Below are 18,863 nucleotides of genomic sequence, written 5' to 3'. Positions count from 1 at the left end.
TCTAAACATGCTCATGCCCAGGCCCCAAACCTGGTGTCAGGTGCCATAGATGAGTGTGGAGCTTTAAGTTCTATGGAATATTCCAGGGAGGATTCTGGTGGGAATCTCCAAAAGGAGACCCTGCTTGGTGGAGTCTTCCATCCCAAGCAGCAGCCATTCTCCTTCTCCAGACAACTCCCCCTGGCTCCGATGCCTGGACTCACCCTTTACAGGCATCCTTTCTCTTTACTTATCCATGTTCCCTCCACCACCTTGCCCTTTGGTAGGCTCACCTCCTGTCTGCCGAGTTTGGGAAACACTTGTTAGAGGTTGAAGACTTGCTACAGAAGCACAAGTTGATGGAGGCTGACATCGCCATCCAAGGGGAGAAAGTGAAGGCCATCACCGCGGCCACCATGCAGTTCACTGAGGGGAAAGGTGAGGCCATGGGTGTCCCTTTGTTAGGGCCTCTGGTGCCAGACCCCTCTCCTCTGGCCTAGTGCTCCCCTCCCCCGTGTGGGTAATTCCCTTGGAACCACCTTTGTAAGCCTGCTTCTTTCATCAGGTCACAGTGCACAGCACTTGAGGGGCAGCCACGTTTTTCAGAGAGCAGGTTTTGCAGTCTGCACCTGGGGAGGACTCATGGGCACTCCGAGATCTCATCTATGTTCCATTCTCGTTGTTAGTTCAAGTGATGGCTAAGAATGGTTACATTTCTAGCTTCCGTATTTTTCGTCATTTATCTGAGAGAGAGAAAGAGACTAAGTCACTATGAGTACACCACATTGTGGGTACTGGGAAATTCAACTCTGGCCAGTAGGCTTTGCAAGCAAGTGCCTTTAACCACTGAGCTTTCTCCCCAGCTCTAGTTTCTGGTATTAAATAGGAAAATTCTTTGAGCTTTTGAAAAACTCATGCAGAGCTAATCATGATGATTTATGCCTTTAATCCCAGCACATTTCTACTGAGAATGAACTCAATTTGTAAGCTCCCTTATTCCTGATGTTTAGTGGGAGCCACTTACAAAGACTCTGGCCTGTCCTCTGAGTAATTTGGAATCCCTGTATCCAATCCCAGAGAACCTTGAAGGGCTGGGGTAGAACACTTGCCTATCACACACATAAAGCCCTATATTCAATCCTCAAGAAAAACATATATATATATTCTGAAGGCCCTAAGAGTTTGAAACTTTAAGGCTGTGTATTTCTAACCTGGCAACTGATTTGAAACTTGCCCACAAATGAAGCCCGTTCCTTTCTTTGTATCTTACTTCCTGTTCCTCCAGGGTACCAGCCTTGTGACCCCCAGGTCATTCAGGACCGCGTCAGCCACCTGGAGCAGTGCTTCGGAGAGCTGAGCAACATGGCGGCCGGGCGAAAGGCCCAGTTGGAGCAGTCCAAGCGGCTCTGGAAATTCTTCTGGGAGATGGATGAGGCCGAGAGCTGGATCAAGGAGAAAGAGCAGATCTACTCTTCCCTGGACTATGGCAAGGACCTGACCAGCGTGCTCATCTTGCAGCGCAAGCACAAAGCCTTTGAGGATGAGCTCCGTGGGCTGGACGCGCACCTGGAGCAGATCTTCCAGGAAGCCGAGGGCATGGTTGCGCGTAAGCAGTTTGGACACCCGCGGATCGAGGTTCGCGTCAAGGAGGTGTCGGCGCAGTGGGACCGGCTGAAGGAGCTGGCCGCCTTTCGCAAGCAGAGCCTCCAGGGCGCGGAGAACTTCTTCCAGTTCCAGGGCGACGCAGACGACCTGAAGGCCTGGCTGCAGGATGCCCACCGGCTGCTGTCGGGTGAAGACGTCGGGCAGGACGAAGGGGCCACGCGGGCTCTGGGGAAAAAGCACAAGGACTTCCTGGAGGAGTTGGAGGAAAGCCGCGGGGTGATGGAGCACTTGGAAAATCAGGCCCAGGGCTTCCCACAGGAGTTCCGGGACTCCCCAGACGTGACCAGTCGGCTGCAGGCCCTCCGGGATCTCTACCAGCAAGTGATGGCCCAAGCAGACTTGCGGGGACAAAGGCTGCAGGATGCCCTGGACCTGTACACGGTGTTTGGGGAGTCGGATGCCTGTGAACTGTGGATGAGTGAGAAGGAGAAGTGGCTGGACCAGATGGAAATCCCAGACACCCTGGAGGACCTGGAGGTGGTGCAGCACAGGTTAGACTGGCTCAGCCTCTGCTCACCGCCCCACCCCAGGGCTGATGGCCACCTCTCCACTTTAGATCAGTGGGGTTCCCTTTGAGAGGCCATGAGATCGCCTTGTTACAAAGTCCAGGCGTCAGGCATTGTGAGTTCTCTCCTGGCTCTGGGGCCTAGTATATTTCACCCAACTGAGGCCTTAGTGCCCCAGACAAAGAAGATTTTCTTTATTCAGTTACTTCTCAGTGACAGCAGCCCTTGCTTAAGTGAATTCTATCTGGAACCCCCATGGAGCAGAGAAGAAAAGTGGGGCTGCTGCGGTTATGAGGGCTGAGAGCCCGCGATTCTGCCAGCGGTAGCTTTCTGTGGCAGTCCCTAAGCCACAGAACTCCCAAGGGGCCACAGGCATCAGCTTGTAAACCATGTGTTCACAAGGCCACTCTCATTTCTTGGGTTCTGATTCCATCGGCACACTGGTTTGGAAGGTGTACTCGGGCTGTGGACAATAGGACACCCCCAGGCTATGGATTGAGGGAGAGAGGGGTGCCCAGGCTGTAAAGAGTGAGGTGCTCAGGCTGTGGATTAGGGAGCATGTTCAGGCTGTGAATGGGTGAAGGGATGCTTCCGTGCTGTGGACAGAGGGCATGTTTAGGCTGTGGATGGGGTGGGGGCGGGGGGTAACTCAGGCTATGGACTAGGGGGAATGAGCATGCCCAGGCGTTGCTGGCAGAAAACACATGACTAAGAGCAACTTGTGGGAGGAATGAGTTTATTTTGGCTTAGAGACTCAAGGGGAAGCTCCATAAGGACAGGAGGAAATGAAGGCATGAGCAGAGGGTGGACATCACCTCCTGGCCAACATCAGATGGACAACAGCAACAGGAGAGTGTGCCAGACACTGGCTATAAGCACCCATAAGCCCGCCCCCAAAAATACACTGCCTCCAGGAGTATCCAGTTCCCAAATTGCCACCAACTGGAGGCCTAGCATCCAGAACACATAAATTTATGGGGAACACCCAAATCAAATCACCACAGATGGGTAGAGAGGCATTCTCTGAATAAGGGGGCATGTTTAGGCTGTGGGTGGTGGGTGCAGCCTCTCAGCAGCCTAGTACAGAATCCAAGGAGTGGGAGAGCCACTTGCAGCAGCAGCGTCAAGGTGGTCCTACACCGATGCCAGAGGGTAGTAGGCTCTTCTTGCTCAAGAAGAGTTCGTCTTCACAATCACAAAAGCCCTCGCCTCTCAGCAGCTCTCCTTGCCCCTCCCAGGAATAAACCACCTGGGGAGAGGATCTTTCTGGTCAGTAGAATCAGTAAAGTATTGCCCCCAGCGTGGACAATAAAAGTGTGGCAGATGGTGTTTGGGGTGACTGACTCCCCTGCTGACATACACCCTGAAACTCCTTTCTAGCCCTCACAACTTCACACTTCTCTGTGGAGCCTAAAGGAAGGAACCAGCACTCTCTTAAGTAGGTCCAGGAAATACTGAGCCATGAAATTGGACCCACGTTACCAGAAAATAGGGTGTGCCAACATGTCTGACTCCCTAACACCCCCCCACACACACACACACACACCTGGACGAAGGCATTCAGGAGGTAGAAGGAGAATACAAGAGCAACACGCTGGAGGCCGGTGACGGCCGCCACCTCACCCTGTGTTCTTCACGTCCCCTGTCTGTGTCAGGTTCGACATCCTGGACCAGGAGATGAAGACACTGATGGCCCAAATTGATGGCGTGAACCTTGCCGCCAACAACCTGGTCGAGAGTGGCCACCCACGGAGCGCAGAAGTGAAGCGGTACCAGGATCGCCTGAACAAGAGGTGGGGGAGGGGCGGGGCTTGGGCTCCGCTCCTGACATTCCCCTGGGGACAGGGCCCAAACGCCAGTTCTCTTGCTGTGCACCCCCACATCTGTGCCCACAATGCCCCCGTCTTTCTTGTGCCCAGCACTGGGGATGTGGCAGCATGGAGGAAAAATCGGTGCAGAGAGAAGCAGGGAGGAGAGATGCATGTATGGAGCTTTTTTATTTATTTATTTATTTTTCGTTTGTTTGAGGTAGGGTTTCATTCTAGCCCAGGCTGACCTGGAATTCACTACGTAGTCTCAGGGTGGCCTTGAACTCACAGTGATCCTCCTACCTCTGCCTCCTGAGTGCTGAGATTAAAGGCGTGCGCCACCACGCCCGGCAAGCTTTTTTATTTTTTTAAACATTTTTTAAAATTATTTATTTATTTATTTGAGAGCGACAGACACAGAGAGAAAGACAGATAGAGGGAGAGAGAGAGAATGGGCGTGCCGGGGCTTCCAGCCACTGCAAACGAACTCCAGATGCATGCGCCCCCTTGTGCATCTGGCTAACGTGGGACCTGGGGAACCGAGCCTCGAACCGGGGTCCTTAGGCTTCACAGGCAAGCGCTTAACCGCTAAGCCATCTCTCCAGCCCGCTTCTATAATTGTAGACTATAACCCATGGTAATCCCCTCTATCCCCCACACACACTTTCCCCTTTGCAACTCCACTCTCCATCATATCCCCTCCCCCTCTCAATCAGTCTCTCTTTTACTTTGATGTCATCATTTTTTCCTCCTATTCTGATGGTCCTGGGTAGGTAGTGTCAGGCACTGTGAGGTCATGGATATCCAGGCATGTATGGAGCTTGAATGCTATGTCTGGAGGGAGGGGCTGGTATGTCCATACACCTGTGGTGAGGGGACATTCTGAGTGTGTATAGTTAAAGTAGGCCACGTGGTTCTCATACCATGTCCCCCAGACATTCCTGGCCATGGCAAATTGCTTTGTGAGGGCTTTTAAGTACTGTCCGTTAGAGAACGCCCCTGTCTGTGCCAAACTGCAGCGCTGATAATAAGCTGGCTGGAGTGAAGGGCAGAATTAGCAGGGAGCCTTGAGCAAGCTTCATGGTTGGAACAGAAAGCAGGCCCCGAGGAGCCTTCAGCGCAGGGCCTAATTGCTCGTTAGTTCCTGGAGGAGCTTTGAGGGCACGGCAGATGCCTGCATTCCCTTGCCTCTTAACCTGCACCCTCACATGCAATGCCACATGTTCACTGCCTCCTTATTGCCCCTTCCTGTGCTTGTGCCTGAGGCAACCTGGGGGTGGACATAGGGAATACTCATCTATTAAAAAAGAAAAAGGACTGACTCTGTGGAGACTGGTGAGTGCCTTTGGGGAACCAGGGTGAATGGGATACTCCGGAGCCACTCGAATGGGGCTAATTGTTGAGCATCCAAGGATGGAGGATATAGGTAGCAATATTCCCTTGTAAGTCTGATGCTTATACAGATAAGGGAGATGCCTCTCCATCCTTTTTTAACTTTTATTTATTTGCACCTGTGTGGGGGTGAGGATTGAACCTGGAACTATAACCTTTAGCTAGTGCCTTTAACAGCTGAGCCTTCTCCCCAGCCCCCTCTTCACTCTTAGGCTTTTGGGAGAGAGAGCAATTTTTTGTTTGTTTGTTTGTTTTTCAAGGTACGGTCTCACTCTAGCTCAGAATGACCTGGAATTCACTCTGTAGAGTCAGGGTAGCCTCAAACTCATGGCAGTCCTCCTACCTCTGCCTCCCAAGTGCTGGGATTAAAGGCATGCTCCACCACGCCCGGCTAGAGAGAGCAATTTTTTTTTAAATTCTTTTTGTTTATTTTTATTTATTTATTTGAGAGCGACAGACAGAGAAAGAGGCAGATAGAGATAGAGAGAGCGAGAATGGGTGCGCCAGGGCCTTCAGCCACTGCAGATGAACTCCAGACGCATGCGCCCCCTTGTGCATCTGGCTAACGTGGGTCCTGGGGAACCGAGCCTCAAACTGGGGTCCTTAGGCTTCACAGGCAAGCGCTTAACCGCTAAACCATCTCTCCAGCCCGAGAGGGCAATTTTTATAGCTGCTATTTAACTGAGGAAATTAGACATAAAATCAATTTAATCCAGAGAAGCTTCCAGGAAGTTTCAGGAAAAATTTGTCAGCCATGAGAATGCTGACCTTTACAAACCCTGACCCATGCCCCATCTCAGCTGAAAAATGCTGAAATAGCTTCCATTCTGAGGCTAGGGAAATCTGAGGCAGGCATTGGTTATATGGTTTCCATAGAGTCTAATTGAGAAGCCATCTGGTCTACCAGAGAATGGAAGCCTAGTCCCTTACCTTGCAGCCCACCCAATTTGAGACAACACCTTTTGGTAGTCGGTTTGGTCTCACCTTGAGTTGAAATCTGGCTCCTTGGGAGTATGCACATGTTGATCCTGGCTCTGCTCCTCAAAGATATCAAGACTTGTCCTAATTTATGTTGCACTTGTAACTCTTCAAATGCTGTTCAAAATGACTCTCATTCTGTGCCTCCACCCGAGTCCCACTTCTTTACCTTTGCTCCTGTCTGTCAATGTCCTTTCTCTTCCAGCTACTTGTTCCAAACCCCGACCATCCTCTAGGTCAGTCTAGGCTCATCTCCTTCCCAGTTTTACAGGTGAAAAAATGATCCTTGCCTTTTGTACTGGCTCTGAACTTCATATCCTACCTTGTGTTTATAATTCCTTCTTATTGTCAAGTGGTTTTGTCACTGTGTGATCGTCACTGAGTGTATTCACGTAACCTCAAGAGCATAGCCTTCGACACACCTGGGCTGTATGGTCCGTGCATATGGTATAGTGTGTGACTCCAGAGCCATGAGAACACAGAACAGCACGAGATGAGGCTGGGGATATAGACCAGCAGTGTAGTGTGCTTAGCATGTCCAAGGCTCTGGGTTTGATCCCCGGAGCCACCACCAAGATGAATCAGTTAACTGCCACACAAGATTAAAGAATGCCTGACAGGAAATTATACACTCAAGAGACTTGGTGAGGGGCTGGAAAGATGGTTCAGTGGTTAAGGGGCTTGCCTGCAAAGCCTAGAGGCCAGGGTTCGATTCCCCAGTACCCACATAAAGCCAGATGCCTAAGGTGGCGCTTTCATCTGGAGTGTGTTTGCAGAGGCTAGGTGGTGCACCCATTCTCTCTCTCTGCCTTGCGAACAAATAAAAACATTTTTTTTTTTAAGTGAGAGAGAAGCCGGGCGTGGTGGCACACGCCTTTAATCCCAGCACTTGGGAGGCAGAGGTAGGAGTATCACCGTGAGTTTGAGGCCACCCTGAGACTCCTTGGTGAATTCCAGGTCAGCCTGGGCTACAGTGAGGCCCTACCTCAAAATATCCAAATAAATAAATAAAGTGAGAGAGAGTTGGTAAACATGAGACATATGAGGCTGCTACAGTGTACTGTTTTACAGCGAATGTTTTTGTTTTTATAAATGAAGGAATATACTCCAAAACAACAATGAAAAACATAATGTAGCAAATACATAAGCCAGTACCATAGTCACCTATTATCATTCTCAAGTGTTATACACGTGACATAATTGTGTGTGCTATCCTTTCGTGGTACCGGCAGCATAATTTACATTGGTGTCACCACACACATATGAGTAATGTGCTGGGCAATGACTTTCTGATGACTACACCATCTCTGGGTGATAGGAATCCCCAGCTCTGTGACAATCACACGGGGCCACTATGTGTGGTGTGTTGTTGACTGAAATTTTTTTTTTTTCTTGGCCCATGATTATATACTTTTCACTAAAGAACTTTATAATTTCTTCGACAAGCAAATGAAAAGCTGTGTTGCTATCTGTTGCCCACAGTGCTTTCTATACTAGGCACATTTTGGTCTGAGATTCCTTCTTTTTGGAATATCCTTTCCCCAGGTGTTCCCTTGACTTACTCCCTTGCTTTATACAACAGGTCTCAAGTCACGTGTGAGCTCGTTGGAGTAGCCCCCAATGACCACTCCGCTGGAAGCAGTGCCCTCCTCCCTCCCTCTCACCAGCCCCTTAGCCCTCAGCCTCTGTCCTGCCGCCTTGCTTTGCTTTTTCTTTGCCCTTAACCTTCACTTGATGGATTATAGATGCATTTATTCATCTCCGCCCACTCGAATGAAAGCCAGGATGGCTCTGTTCTTTGCCGTTTCACCGGATGTTGAGGTCAGCGTCTGGTAAAAGGCACCTGACAGCTGCAGGAAAAGTGCTCAGTAAATGAGTGAACGTGGCCGAGTGAATGTTTCTGCCAGCTCAACACATAAGAGTCATTCATGTACATATCGGGTGTGGATTTCACTGTGTAAACGTCACTTGACCAGAATTAAAAAAAAAAAAAAAAAGTCCTGGGCCCAAAACCAATCCTGAACCTCTATGTTACCTAATCATGTTCTGCCAACCATATGTCTTGGAGAGAGTGCAACGTAGGAGGAAAGTGTGAGGTTGGACTCAAACATGAGCCCCTCCCCCTGTGGGGTCTCAACTTGGTAGCCACTATGAGGCCACGCAAGAAAGACCTGGAAAATCACACTAGGGTCTCTTGCCTATCTCACTACCAGTTCACTGTGATTTCAGATCCACTTGGAGAAAGCGTCTGCCCCTTCCCCCCTCACCCCCCCCCTTCGCTCCCCGGCTTCCTAGCCTCAGAGCAACACCCGTATGCCAGGCACAGGATTCCCAGAGTCCTCCAGCCCTCCCTGCTCTCCCTCCTGGTCTGCCAGTCCTTCCTGCTACCGTGACTTCCCTGTGCTGCTGTGCCTGCGGAGCAGATGCGCTGCTTCAGTCCGCCACGGGGCATTCTTCCGCACGCAGCCTTCCCCCTCCTCTGTCCCCTCAGAGCTGACGCACAACGATGAATGAACCCCTGCTTAATAGCTCACTCCTGTGAAGTTACTGGAGTTACAGCTCTGGGGACCTCCACGCCACCTCCCACCATCTCACTGTCTCTTCTCACAGCTCCCTTAGTCCTCTCTGCCGTGTGTGTGTGTGTCAAGCACATAGCCTTTCATACTTGGGTTATTTCGTGAGCTTGCTTCTTTTTTTGGGGGGGGGGGAGGCCGGGGATGAGGTCTCACTATGTAACCCAGGCTTTCCTTGAACTCATAATCTTTCTGCTTCTGTCTCCCAAGGGCTGGGATTGCAGATGTGTGCTACCGTACTCAGCTGTGTGTTTGTCTTAATTTCTCTCTAAGTCATATACTCAGTGACACAAGATCAAGTTGTGTCTAATTCTACTTTATACCCTTGTGGGTTATTCTGGAGAAATGGATTCAGTGAGTAAACAAGCATTCTGTTTACTCTCATGTGCTAACATATTCTAATGACGCAGAATGAATAAGCATGGGCCCAAGGGAGGTGTCTCTGGTAGTCTGCCTGGCTGAGGGACAGCTGCTTTAAAGAATTTACTGTGTGAGGCAGACCAACCCCAGAACCGAGGGACGTCTGCCAGACTTTAGCATATTGTTCTGTTTCAAACCAACATTGTCCTTGAGGGTTAAGATTGTTAGCCACAATTCCAAACTAAAATCTTCCTCCCTCTCTTTGTTCCCCTTTCTCTTCCTCCTCTTTCTCACCAGACCTCTTTTCTTTTTTTCAGGCCCTAGGAACACAACCTGGGGCATTTCTGAAGTTCCTCCCAGGAAGCTAGGGAAGAAGCCCTAAGCATTCTTGAAATTAAGCTATAAACTTTCCAGTTGTTTCCAACATTGCTGAAACTCTAGGGAACTTAAATATAGAAACTCTTTTCTTTTTTCCTTTTTCAAATATTTATTTATTTAAAAGAGAAATGAAAACTGAGAAAGAGAGAGAGAGAGAGAGAAAGATAATGAACATAACAGGGCCTCTTTCCACTGCAAACTGCAGATGTATGTGCCACTTTATGCATCTGGCTTTACATGGGTACTGAGGAATTGAACCCGAGTCATCAGGCTTCGCAAGTCGATGCCTTTAGGCACTGAGACATCTCTCCAGTCCTACAGACGCTCCTTCCTTGACTTATGACGGAGTTACAATCTGCTATATGCCAATTGTAAACTGACATTAACATTAGTAGGAAATGCATTCATGGCCAGGCATGGTGGCACTGGTCCCAGCTACCCTGGAGGCAGGAAGATCACTGCTTCTAGAAGTTGAAGGCCAACCTGAGACAGCTCAGCAAAATCCCATCTTAAAACAACAACAAAAAGAAAAAAAAAAAAGAAAGAAAGAAAAGAAAAGGAAAGGAAAAAAAAAGATAAAACACATTCAAAGCCATGTGGGTGACGCACGCCTTTAATCTCAGCACTCGGGAGGCAGAGGTAGGAGGATTGCTGTGAGATCAAGACCACCCTGCGCCTACCTAGTAAATTCCAGGTCAGCCTGGGCTAGAGTAAGACCCTACCTCGAAAAACCAGAACAACAAAAGAAAACAGTTTGCACCTAAGCTGTCCTACAGCCTAGCTCAGCAAGCCCACGGAGGAGTTGTTCCCCTGCCTCTGCCTTGCACCACTACGGTCTCCTACCTTGTCCCGCTAGCCCAGGGAATGTTCTCAATGCAAAGCAGTTTCTAGGGAAGGTATGTTGATTTTGTACCATCGAAAAGTGGAACCATCTTAGAGTCAAAACTACTCCTGTTTGCCTGAAGGAAGTCCAGCCAAGCCTTTGCTTTACAGTACAGTTGGGGGGCGGGCTGTGCTGTTAAGGCACTTGCCTGCAAAGCCAAAGGATCTCGGTTCAATTCCCCAGGACATGCATCTGGAGTTCATTTGCAATGGCTGGAAGCCATTCTCTCTCTCTCTCTCTCTCTCTCTCCCTCCCTCCCTCCCTATGTCTTTCTTTCTATCAACTAAATAAATTAAATATTTTTTTTTAAAAAAAGATGATTTCTTTGCACGTGCATGTGCATATGTGCACACAAGGCAGAGAGAGAGTGAGTGAGTCCATGGGTGTACCAGGGCCTCTTGCTGCTGCAAACTACCTCCAGAGACATGCACCGCTTTGTGCATCTGGCTTAGTGGGGAATCAAATCCAGACTAGGTGTCTCCCCGGCACCACCCTCCCCTCCCCATTCTTTTTTTTTTTTAAATTTATTTATTTATTTATTTGAGAGCGACAGACACAGAGAGAAAGACAGATAGAGGGAGAGAGAGAGAATGGGCGCGCCAGGGCTTCCAGCCACTGTAAACAAACTCCAGACGCGTGCGCCCCCTTGTGCATCTGGCTAACGTGGGACCTGGAAAACCGAGCCTCGAACCAGGGTCCTTAGGCTTCACAGGCAAGCGCTTAACCGCTAAGCCATCTCTCCAGCCCACCCTCCCCATTCTTTAATGCGTGGCTGGGATGACATCACTGATCTGGTTATGAGTTAGATATATGTTGAGTAAAATCAGAAAGATGAATCTTGCTTACCCAATTTGTTAGGTAATTTATTTATTTTATTTTTAGCATACAAGGTCTGTGAGGGAGATTCATGGGAAATGTGGGGTCCTGTGGGAAGAATCAATGAACAAGGCGTCTCTGTTTCCCCTGGGGCTGCGCGTCCCTCTGGTAGGTGGAAGGCCTTCCAGACGGTGGTGTCTGAGCGGAGAGAGGCGGTGGACTCGGCCCTCCGGGTACACAACTACTGCGTGGACTGCGAGGAGACCAGCAAGTGGATCATGGACAAGACGAGGGTCGTGGAGTCTACAAAGGACCTGGGGCAGGACCTGGCGGGCGTCATCGCCATCCAGCGGAAGTTGTCTGGGCTGGAGCGAGATGTGTTTGCTATCCGGGACCGTGTGGGTGCCTTGGAACGTGAGTCACAGCACCTGATGGAGTCACATCCTGAGCAGAAGGAGGACATCGGGCAGCGGCAAGCCGAAGTCCAGAAGCTGTGGAAGGGCCTACAAGATGCCCTGCAGGGTCAGGAGCTCTCCTTGGGTGAAGCCAGCAAGCTGCAGGCCTTCCTGCAGGATCTGGATGACTTCCAGGCCTGGCTGTCCATGGCCCAGAAGGCCGTGGCTTCGGAGGACATGCCCGAGTCGCTCCCAGAGGCTGAGCAGCTCCTGCAGCAGCATGCGGCCATCAAGGAGGAGATTGATGGGCACCAAGAGAACTACCACCAGGTCAAGGCATCCGGGGAGAAGGTGATAGAAGGCCAGACGGACCCGGAATATCAGCTTCTGGGTCAGCGACTAGAGGGCCTGGATACTGGCTGGGACGCCCTGCGCCGGATGTGGGAGAGCCGTGGCCACTCCCTTGCCCAGTGTCTGGGCTTCCAGGAGTTCCAGAAAGATGCCAAGCAGGCTGAAGCTATCCTCAGCAACCAGGTAATAAGAGGCATACAGGCCTAGGGAACAGGAGAGTCTCTCAGGAGACTCACCTATGGTAAGTCTAAGCTTTAGGGCTGTGGGACGAAATTATACTTTTCTTGGTCTCTCTATAACTACTAATTGAGCCAGGCATGGTGGGGCACGCCTTTAATCCCAGCCCTCGGTAGGCAGAGGTAGGTGGATCATTGTGAGTTCAAAGCCACCCTGAGACTACATAGTAAGCTTAGTAAATATTTACTAATGAAAGGTAATTCTCTGTATTCCTTGTCATATTTCCTTTTCTGGTCCCATGTCCCAAACTCTCATGTTCTTGAGTGAGGCTCCCCTTCCCTTCCATCTGGCTTTAGATACTGTCCGTGGAATCCTCCTGGACAGGGGGTGAGGAGCCAGGCCTGGGGAGTAGAGCCTCCCCTGCGTGTGACTCTAGAGCTGTCGGGCTGCACATGGCACTCCCAGTCAGCAGGAGCCTCACAGCCTCCGCTCAGCTCACTGCCGTGCCTCATCTGGAGCTTGCACCAACAGGAATATACTCTGGCTCACTTGGAACCCCCAGACTCCTTAGAAGCTGCAGAAACTGGCATCCGGAAGTTTGAGGATTTCTTGGTGTCTATGGAAAACAACCGGGATAAGGTGTTGAGTCCTGTGGACTCTGGAAACAAGCTGGTCGCTGAGGGAAATCTGTACTCAGACAAGATCAAGGAGAAGGTGCAGTTGATCAAAGACAGGTACTGCCGAACCCCTCAAGCCATGGCTTCCTATGCCACAGTGGGGCTGAGGATGCCAGGCAAAGGCCCCAGGCTTGGCCCTGTTGTAACTGGCTCTGACATCCCTTCCAGGCATAGCAAGAACAATGAGAAGGCCCAAGAGGTCACAGTTCTTCTGAAAGACAACCTGGAGCTGCAGAACTTCCTCCAGAACTGCAAAGAGGTGAGGCAGCAGGCACTTTCCAGAAGGCTTCTGTTTGGGAGCAAAGTGGGAGGTCACCCCCCAGAGTCACGGGGTTTCGTGAACAGGAAACTTGGGAGTACTCAGTAGCCTTAGTATTCTTGAAATCCCCAGTTCCACAATTTCTCTTCTACCCTCCAAATCTGAAAAGTTATGCTTTGGTTTGCCAGGTTGAGGGGCCCAGGTTTCTTAAAAGAGTGGACTGAGTACATTCGGGAACTTTCAGGCTCACTGTTGGAATCACCTAGGTCCAGGAGTGTGGGGCCTGTGCAGTCATCCACGCAGGGCCCTGCACTTGTTCAGTGCCCTGCTATAGCTGTATTGAGATTCATAATACTTTTAAACATCTTCATTTTGCCTAGAGCCCTGGAAATTGTGGAGTCAGTGTTAGCCTAGTTGAAGCAGACCATTGAGCCCCATGAGGGCAGATGAATGAATCAGATCTTCAAGGACAGAGAGAGAGAGATTTAATATCTCCAGCTGGAGAACTGTTGGTTTAGAAGGTCCCTGTTCACTTGCTCATCTGGGGCTCAGGATATAAGGAAGGTTTTAATCTTCCTTCCATTGATAGGATTTCCCCTGTGGAATAGGGCTTTCTGTAACTTCTTCCATATTCTCATCTTTCCCATTTCTTTTCAGCCCCTGCAACTTTGTTCCCATCTACTGCCCTTGGCATAACCCAGGCTTGGCATGGTGCTAAGAGATATTGAATGAACTATTAAAAAGTCATCTTTCCATCTTACTAAGTATAGGATCTGCCCTTTGAACTCTTCCACAAATAGCATTTTTTTTGGTATTTATTGATATTTTATCTCTCCACTGCCAGAAGATGAATTTATTCCCCACCCCATCTACCAAAAAGCATACTGAGTTCCTACAATATTCCAGGCCTTGTCCTAGGTCCTGGAAGTATGGAGAGAAGAAGAAATTATTCCCGGTCTCACACCGCACCTCCTCTAGTGAGGGAGATATACCCATGTCCACAAAGTAGCCCTGGCACGATATGGGACTGGAGGAACCAGAGTTGATGATGCTTAGTTCTCTTCTGTGCTCCTGCTTTCCTCGCCTGGGCCCTCTTCTGCAGCTAGGGCTGGGCAACGGATCCTACCCTGGCAAAGGGGTACATTGGGGAACTTCCGGGCTCACTCTTCCTCCCCACAGCTCACTCTCTGGATCAATGATAAGCTGCTGACATCACCAGACGTCTCCTATGATGAAGGCCGCAACCTTCACAACAAGTGGATGAAGCACCAGGCGTTCATGGCCGAGCTGGCTTCCCAGCAGGGCTGGCTCGACAACACGGACGCAGTAAGCAGAGCAGTGGGCGTTGGGGTGGAAGTGCTGTGCCCAGAGATACTGCCCTGTGGCCTAGACATAGAACTTGGCAGTGACCAAAAAGAAAAAAAAAAAAAACTCTGTAGATAGTGCTTAATGCTAGTGCTTCTTTTACGCCCAGTCTCGGCAAGCCTGGTCAGAACAATCACAGCTCCGACATCTAGTACCAGGACGGCAGTCATTGCTGTGTGCCTTCCCCAGGCCAGGGAGACATCATTTAGATGAGCAAAACCCCAAGCAAGCATTCGTTCACAGCCCTCATAGATGGGGAACCATGGGGCCCTTCAGCGGTGGGCTTGCCCAGTGGCAAAAACCAAAGTATGGGGCTGGAGAGATGGCTTAGCGGTTAAGGCACTTGTCTGCGAAGCCTAAGGACTCATGTTTGACTCTCTCCAAGTCCCACGTAAGCCAGACACATAGTGACGCAAGTGTGCAATGTCACACTTGCACACAAAGGGGCACACGGGTCTGGTGTTCGACTGTAGTGGCTGGAGGCCCTGGCATGCCAATTCTCTCTCATAAATACACGTGTGTGTGTGTGTAGTGGCAGGAGTTAGATCTCGGAATCCTGTCCCTTTGCTCTTTCTATTGTGGCTGCCCCCAAAAGAAGTATGTCCAGTGTCCACACAAAGCCATCCTGAGAGGTGAGAGGTGGTAAAGCATGTAACTTCCAGAACCAAAGCGGCTCCTTTCCCGCCCTGCCCTCAACTTTGTCCCTCTGAAGAGAGGATATTGGTAGCGCTTACCAACAAAGTTGTGAGTGCTGCACACTTGAAGCTAAATAAATCACCTGGAATAGTGTTTGGCAACTGCGAGCCCTCGACAGATATTGACCACAATTAGTAGTCTGTATTCCTGGAACCTAGTCCGATTGCACTGTCCACATTCAAACCCCATACATGTGTACAGGCGACAGAACCAGGAAGGACAACCTCAGTAATCAAACTGAAGCGTACAACTTCCAGAACTCACGGGAAGGTTCCCATGCTACAAGGACCTGGAAGGGTCTTATCATTCACTCATTCGTCCATTCATCTATTTTTTTTTTTTTTTTGAGACAAAGTCTCACTATCTACAGTCCAGACTAGCCTTAAACTCATGGTCTTTTTTTCCTGAGCTGCCCAAGAGCTATACTTATAGGCATTCAGCACCACACTTAGATCCATTATGGAATTTTGTGTGTGTGTGTGTGTGTGTGTGTGTGTGTGTGTGTGTGTATATATATATATATGTAAGTAAGTATGTATGTATATTACTAGAGATTGAAACTAAGGCCTCATGCTTGCTAGGCAAGAGCTCTCCCTTTGAGCTAGATCCCCAGCCTCTGGCTCCTTCTTTTATACTTTTTTTTTTTTTTTTTTTTTTAATTTGGAGAAAGGGTCTCACTAAGAGGCTCATGTTGGCCCTGATCCTCTTGCCTCAGCCTCATGATTGTGGGGATTTAGACCTGTGCTATGCAGCCTGGATCTTGAATCCTCTTTTTTCTTTTCTTTTTTTTTTTTAGCACCAACTGACCTCTGTCAGCAGTGCCCCCAGCTTGTAGTCTCTCTGAATCATTTGCCCAAACACTGCTTGCCCTGCCCTGCCATGCCCTGTCCTGCCCTGCAGATAATACTTTCAGAAGTGTATAACATGTTTCGTTGAGGCCTCACCCATGTTCTGTGCCAATTCTTTCTCTTTTTTTCCCCCTCTTGGGTATTTTTTCAAGGTAGAGGCTCACTCTAGCCCAGGCTGACCTGGAAGTCACTCTGTAATCCCAGGCTGGGCCTTGAACTCAAGGCGATCTTCCTACCTCTGCCACCTGAGTTGCTGAGATTAAAGGCGTGCGCCGCCACGCCCGGCCTGTGCCAATCCTGGGCTTTACCCACCTCCGTTTGGTAGCCCCTCACAGCCACCTGGAATAGGGCTGATCAGAGACCGCGAAGGCTGAGACTGAGCTGTCCCCCTTTTTCCCACAGGAAGGAAGGCACCTGATGACAGAGAAGCCCCAGTTTAAGGACGTGGTGTCAGAGAGACTGGAAGCCCTACACAAGCTCTGGGATGAGCTTCAGACCACCGCGAAGGAGAAGACAGAACAACTATCAGCCGCCAGGAGCTCGGACCTGCGCTTGCAGACGCACGCAGACCTCAACAAATGGATCGGCGCCATGGAGGACCAGCTGCGATCCGATGATCTGGGCAAGGACCTGACCACTGTCAACCGGATGTTGGCTAAGTTGAAGGCATGTGATCAGGGTGCTGGAGGAGAAGGGATCTTGGGGAGCCATCCTGAAACCTTAAGTAAGCACTCCTGCTCTTTCAGCACTGGGACTTGGTTGTGTTGTGCAGACATACCTCTTGGTTCAGAATCCACCTCCTACACTTTTTCAGTGTTGCCCAAGAAATATAGAGAGGGGAAAGCTGAGTGATGGCATCCAGGGAGACTTCTTGGGGAAAGTCAGCTGAGCTCTAAGAGGATCTTGAGGCATAGGTGGGGGGGGGGGCAGTTGGGGGTGGATGGAAGGTATCTGGGAGGTGTCAAGACCGGTGCTGATGCTGTCCCTCCTTGTTTCAGCGAGTGGAGGACCAGGTGAATCTGAGGAAGGAGGAGCTGGAGAAGCTTCTCACGCAGGTGCCCTCGCTGGGAAAGGAGGCGGGAGACACAGACATGAGCGTCGAGAAGCGCTTCCTCGACCTCCTGGAACCCCTGGGGAGGAGGAAGAAGCAGCTGGAATTATCCAAAGCCAAGCTGCAGATCAGCCGGGACTTAGATGATGAGACGGTGCGTGGGCTGAGGCCTCTCTACCGCCCCCCCCCCGCACCCTTCCCCCCCCGGGGCTTGAGCCGTCAGCTGCCATGGGGGTAGCTGGCCACTTTCCAAAGCAGCAGATGACTGGTCATCCCAGCTCTTGGCTCATAGACCTGTTGTAGTGATTGCACTCCGCAGGAATGCAGAGCCAATGCTTTCTGAAGAACTCTTTGATCACTTGCTGCTATTGATGGTGATGAGAGTGGGCTTTGGAGTTAGATGGACTTTGGGTTCAAGATCCCACTGTATAAGCATAAACAAGTTGTGTGGAACCTTAGTCCAAAATATCAAAACATCTCCTGTAAAATGAAGGTGAAACCCTTGTGTGTGGGTGGGGGGGGGGGGGCAGAGAGGAGAGATGTTGAAAGCCCTGTCTGGCATTTTGTGGGTGTTTAGGAAAGGGTGGCTGTCTGTGATTGTCATTAGCTGTCCCCCCCGCCCCCACCCTCTGCAGCTCTGGGTGGAAGAGAGGCTGCCACTGGCCCAGTCAGCCGACTATGGCACTAACCTGCAAGCTGTGCAGCTCTTCATGAAGAAGAACCAGGTGGGTCCCACCTCACCCGACCAGCGCCCCGGGGACCCAACCTGGCCCTGATCTGCAGAAGACCTGCGATAGCAGATTATTGCCCCTGGTGGTAGTTTTGGGGTCCTCAAACTACATTCCAGGTCTCACTGTAGAAAGGGCTTTGGTGAGAGCAGGGAGAATTCTGGGAGGATCACACAGGAAGGAGGGAGAATGGGTGCTCCAGGGTCTGCAGCCACTGCAAACAAACTCCAGACACATGCGCCACCTTGTGCGTCTGGATCATGTGGGTATTATCATGTGGGTATTTGGTTTTGGCAGCAAGTGCCTTAACTACTAAGCAATCTCTCCACTTATATGGTTTTTTTTTTAATATTTTTATTAATTTGTTTGAGAGATATACGGACAGTGAGCATGGGCATGACAGGGCCTCCTGCTGCTACAGAAAAATTCTGTATGTACTTTGAGGAGTTGAACCCGGGCTGTCAGGCTTTGCAAGGAAGGGCCTTTAGCTGAGCCATCTCCCTGGCCTTTCATACATGTTTTAAATGCTGACAGTCAGTGTTCTGCCCACATGCACTATCCTTACCCCTACCTTCTAGCTGGTTATAAAGGCCATGAGGCGATTGTCAAGAGGGAGGAAACGGGTACAAGGATCCCAAGAACGCATATGTAAACAGCATTTAATCTGAGCCTCTGGAACTGAGAAAGGGGTATATGTGTTGGGGCCTCCTGAAGAAAAAAGTGACCCATTCACCTGAATGGGAGGCAAAGGCCATTTTGGGAACCAAAGGTTTAAGCAGAAAATAATGCACAGTTCACAAAAGATCTGAGAAACAGAAATGGGGGAAAAAATGCTAAAACTCTATACAAGGGGCAACCATCAACTGCCCTTTTACTTGGTCATTTTATTCTTTTATTATTATTTTGGGTAGGCATGGTGGCACATGCCTTTAATTTCAGCACTCTGGAGGCAGATGTAGTTGGATTGTTGTGAGTCTG

The 18,863-nt window shown here is 50.0% G+C and overlaps 1 protein-coding gene across 3 annotated transcripts in view; it reads left to right on the top strand.

Annotated features, from left to right (window-relative positions):
* Window positions 1–18,863, top strand: part of Sptb (spectrin beta, erythrocytic) — a 147,066-nt gene that overhangs the window by 98,726 nt on the left and 29,477 nt on the right. For all 3 annotated transcript variants that reach the window (XM_004649261.2, XM_045154131.1, XM_045154130.1), the window contains exons 13-22: window positions 267–417; window positions 1,265–2,135; window positions 3,806–3,943; window positions 11,511–12,267; window positions 12,793–12,995; window positions 13,107–13,197; window positions 14,377–14,523; window positions 16,509–16,772; window positions 17,105–17,311; window positions 17,793–17,882. In XM_004649261.2, the coding sequence (XP_004649318.2) occupies window positions 267–417; window positions 1,265–2,135; window positions 3,806–3,943; window positions 11,511–12,267; window positions 12,793–12,995; window positions 13,107–13,197; window positions 14,377–14,523; window positions 16,509–16,772; window positions 17,105–17,311; window positions 17,793–17,882 (2,919 nt within the window). The remainder of the gene's footprint in view (window positions 1–266; window positions 418–1,264; window positions 2,136–3,805; window positions 3,944–11,510; window positions 12,268–12,792; window positions 12,996–13,106; window positions 13,198–14,376; window positions 14,524–16,508; window positions 16,773–17,104; window positions 17,312–17,792; window positions 17,883–18,863) is intronic.

The sequence above is a fragment of the Jaculus jaculus genome, chromosome 7, assembly GCF_020740685.1.
Source record: "Jaculus jaculus isolate mJacJac1 chromosome 7, mJacJac1.mat.Y.cur, whole genome shotgun sequence".
NCBI lineage: Eukaryota > Metazoa > Chordata > Mammalia > Rodentia > Dipodidae > Jaculus > Jaculus jaculus.
This window is presented reverse-complemented; position numbering and strand designations above follow the sequence as displayed.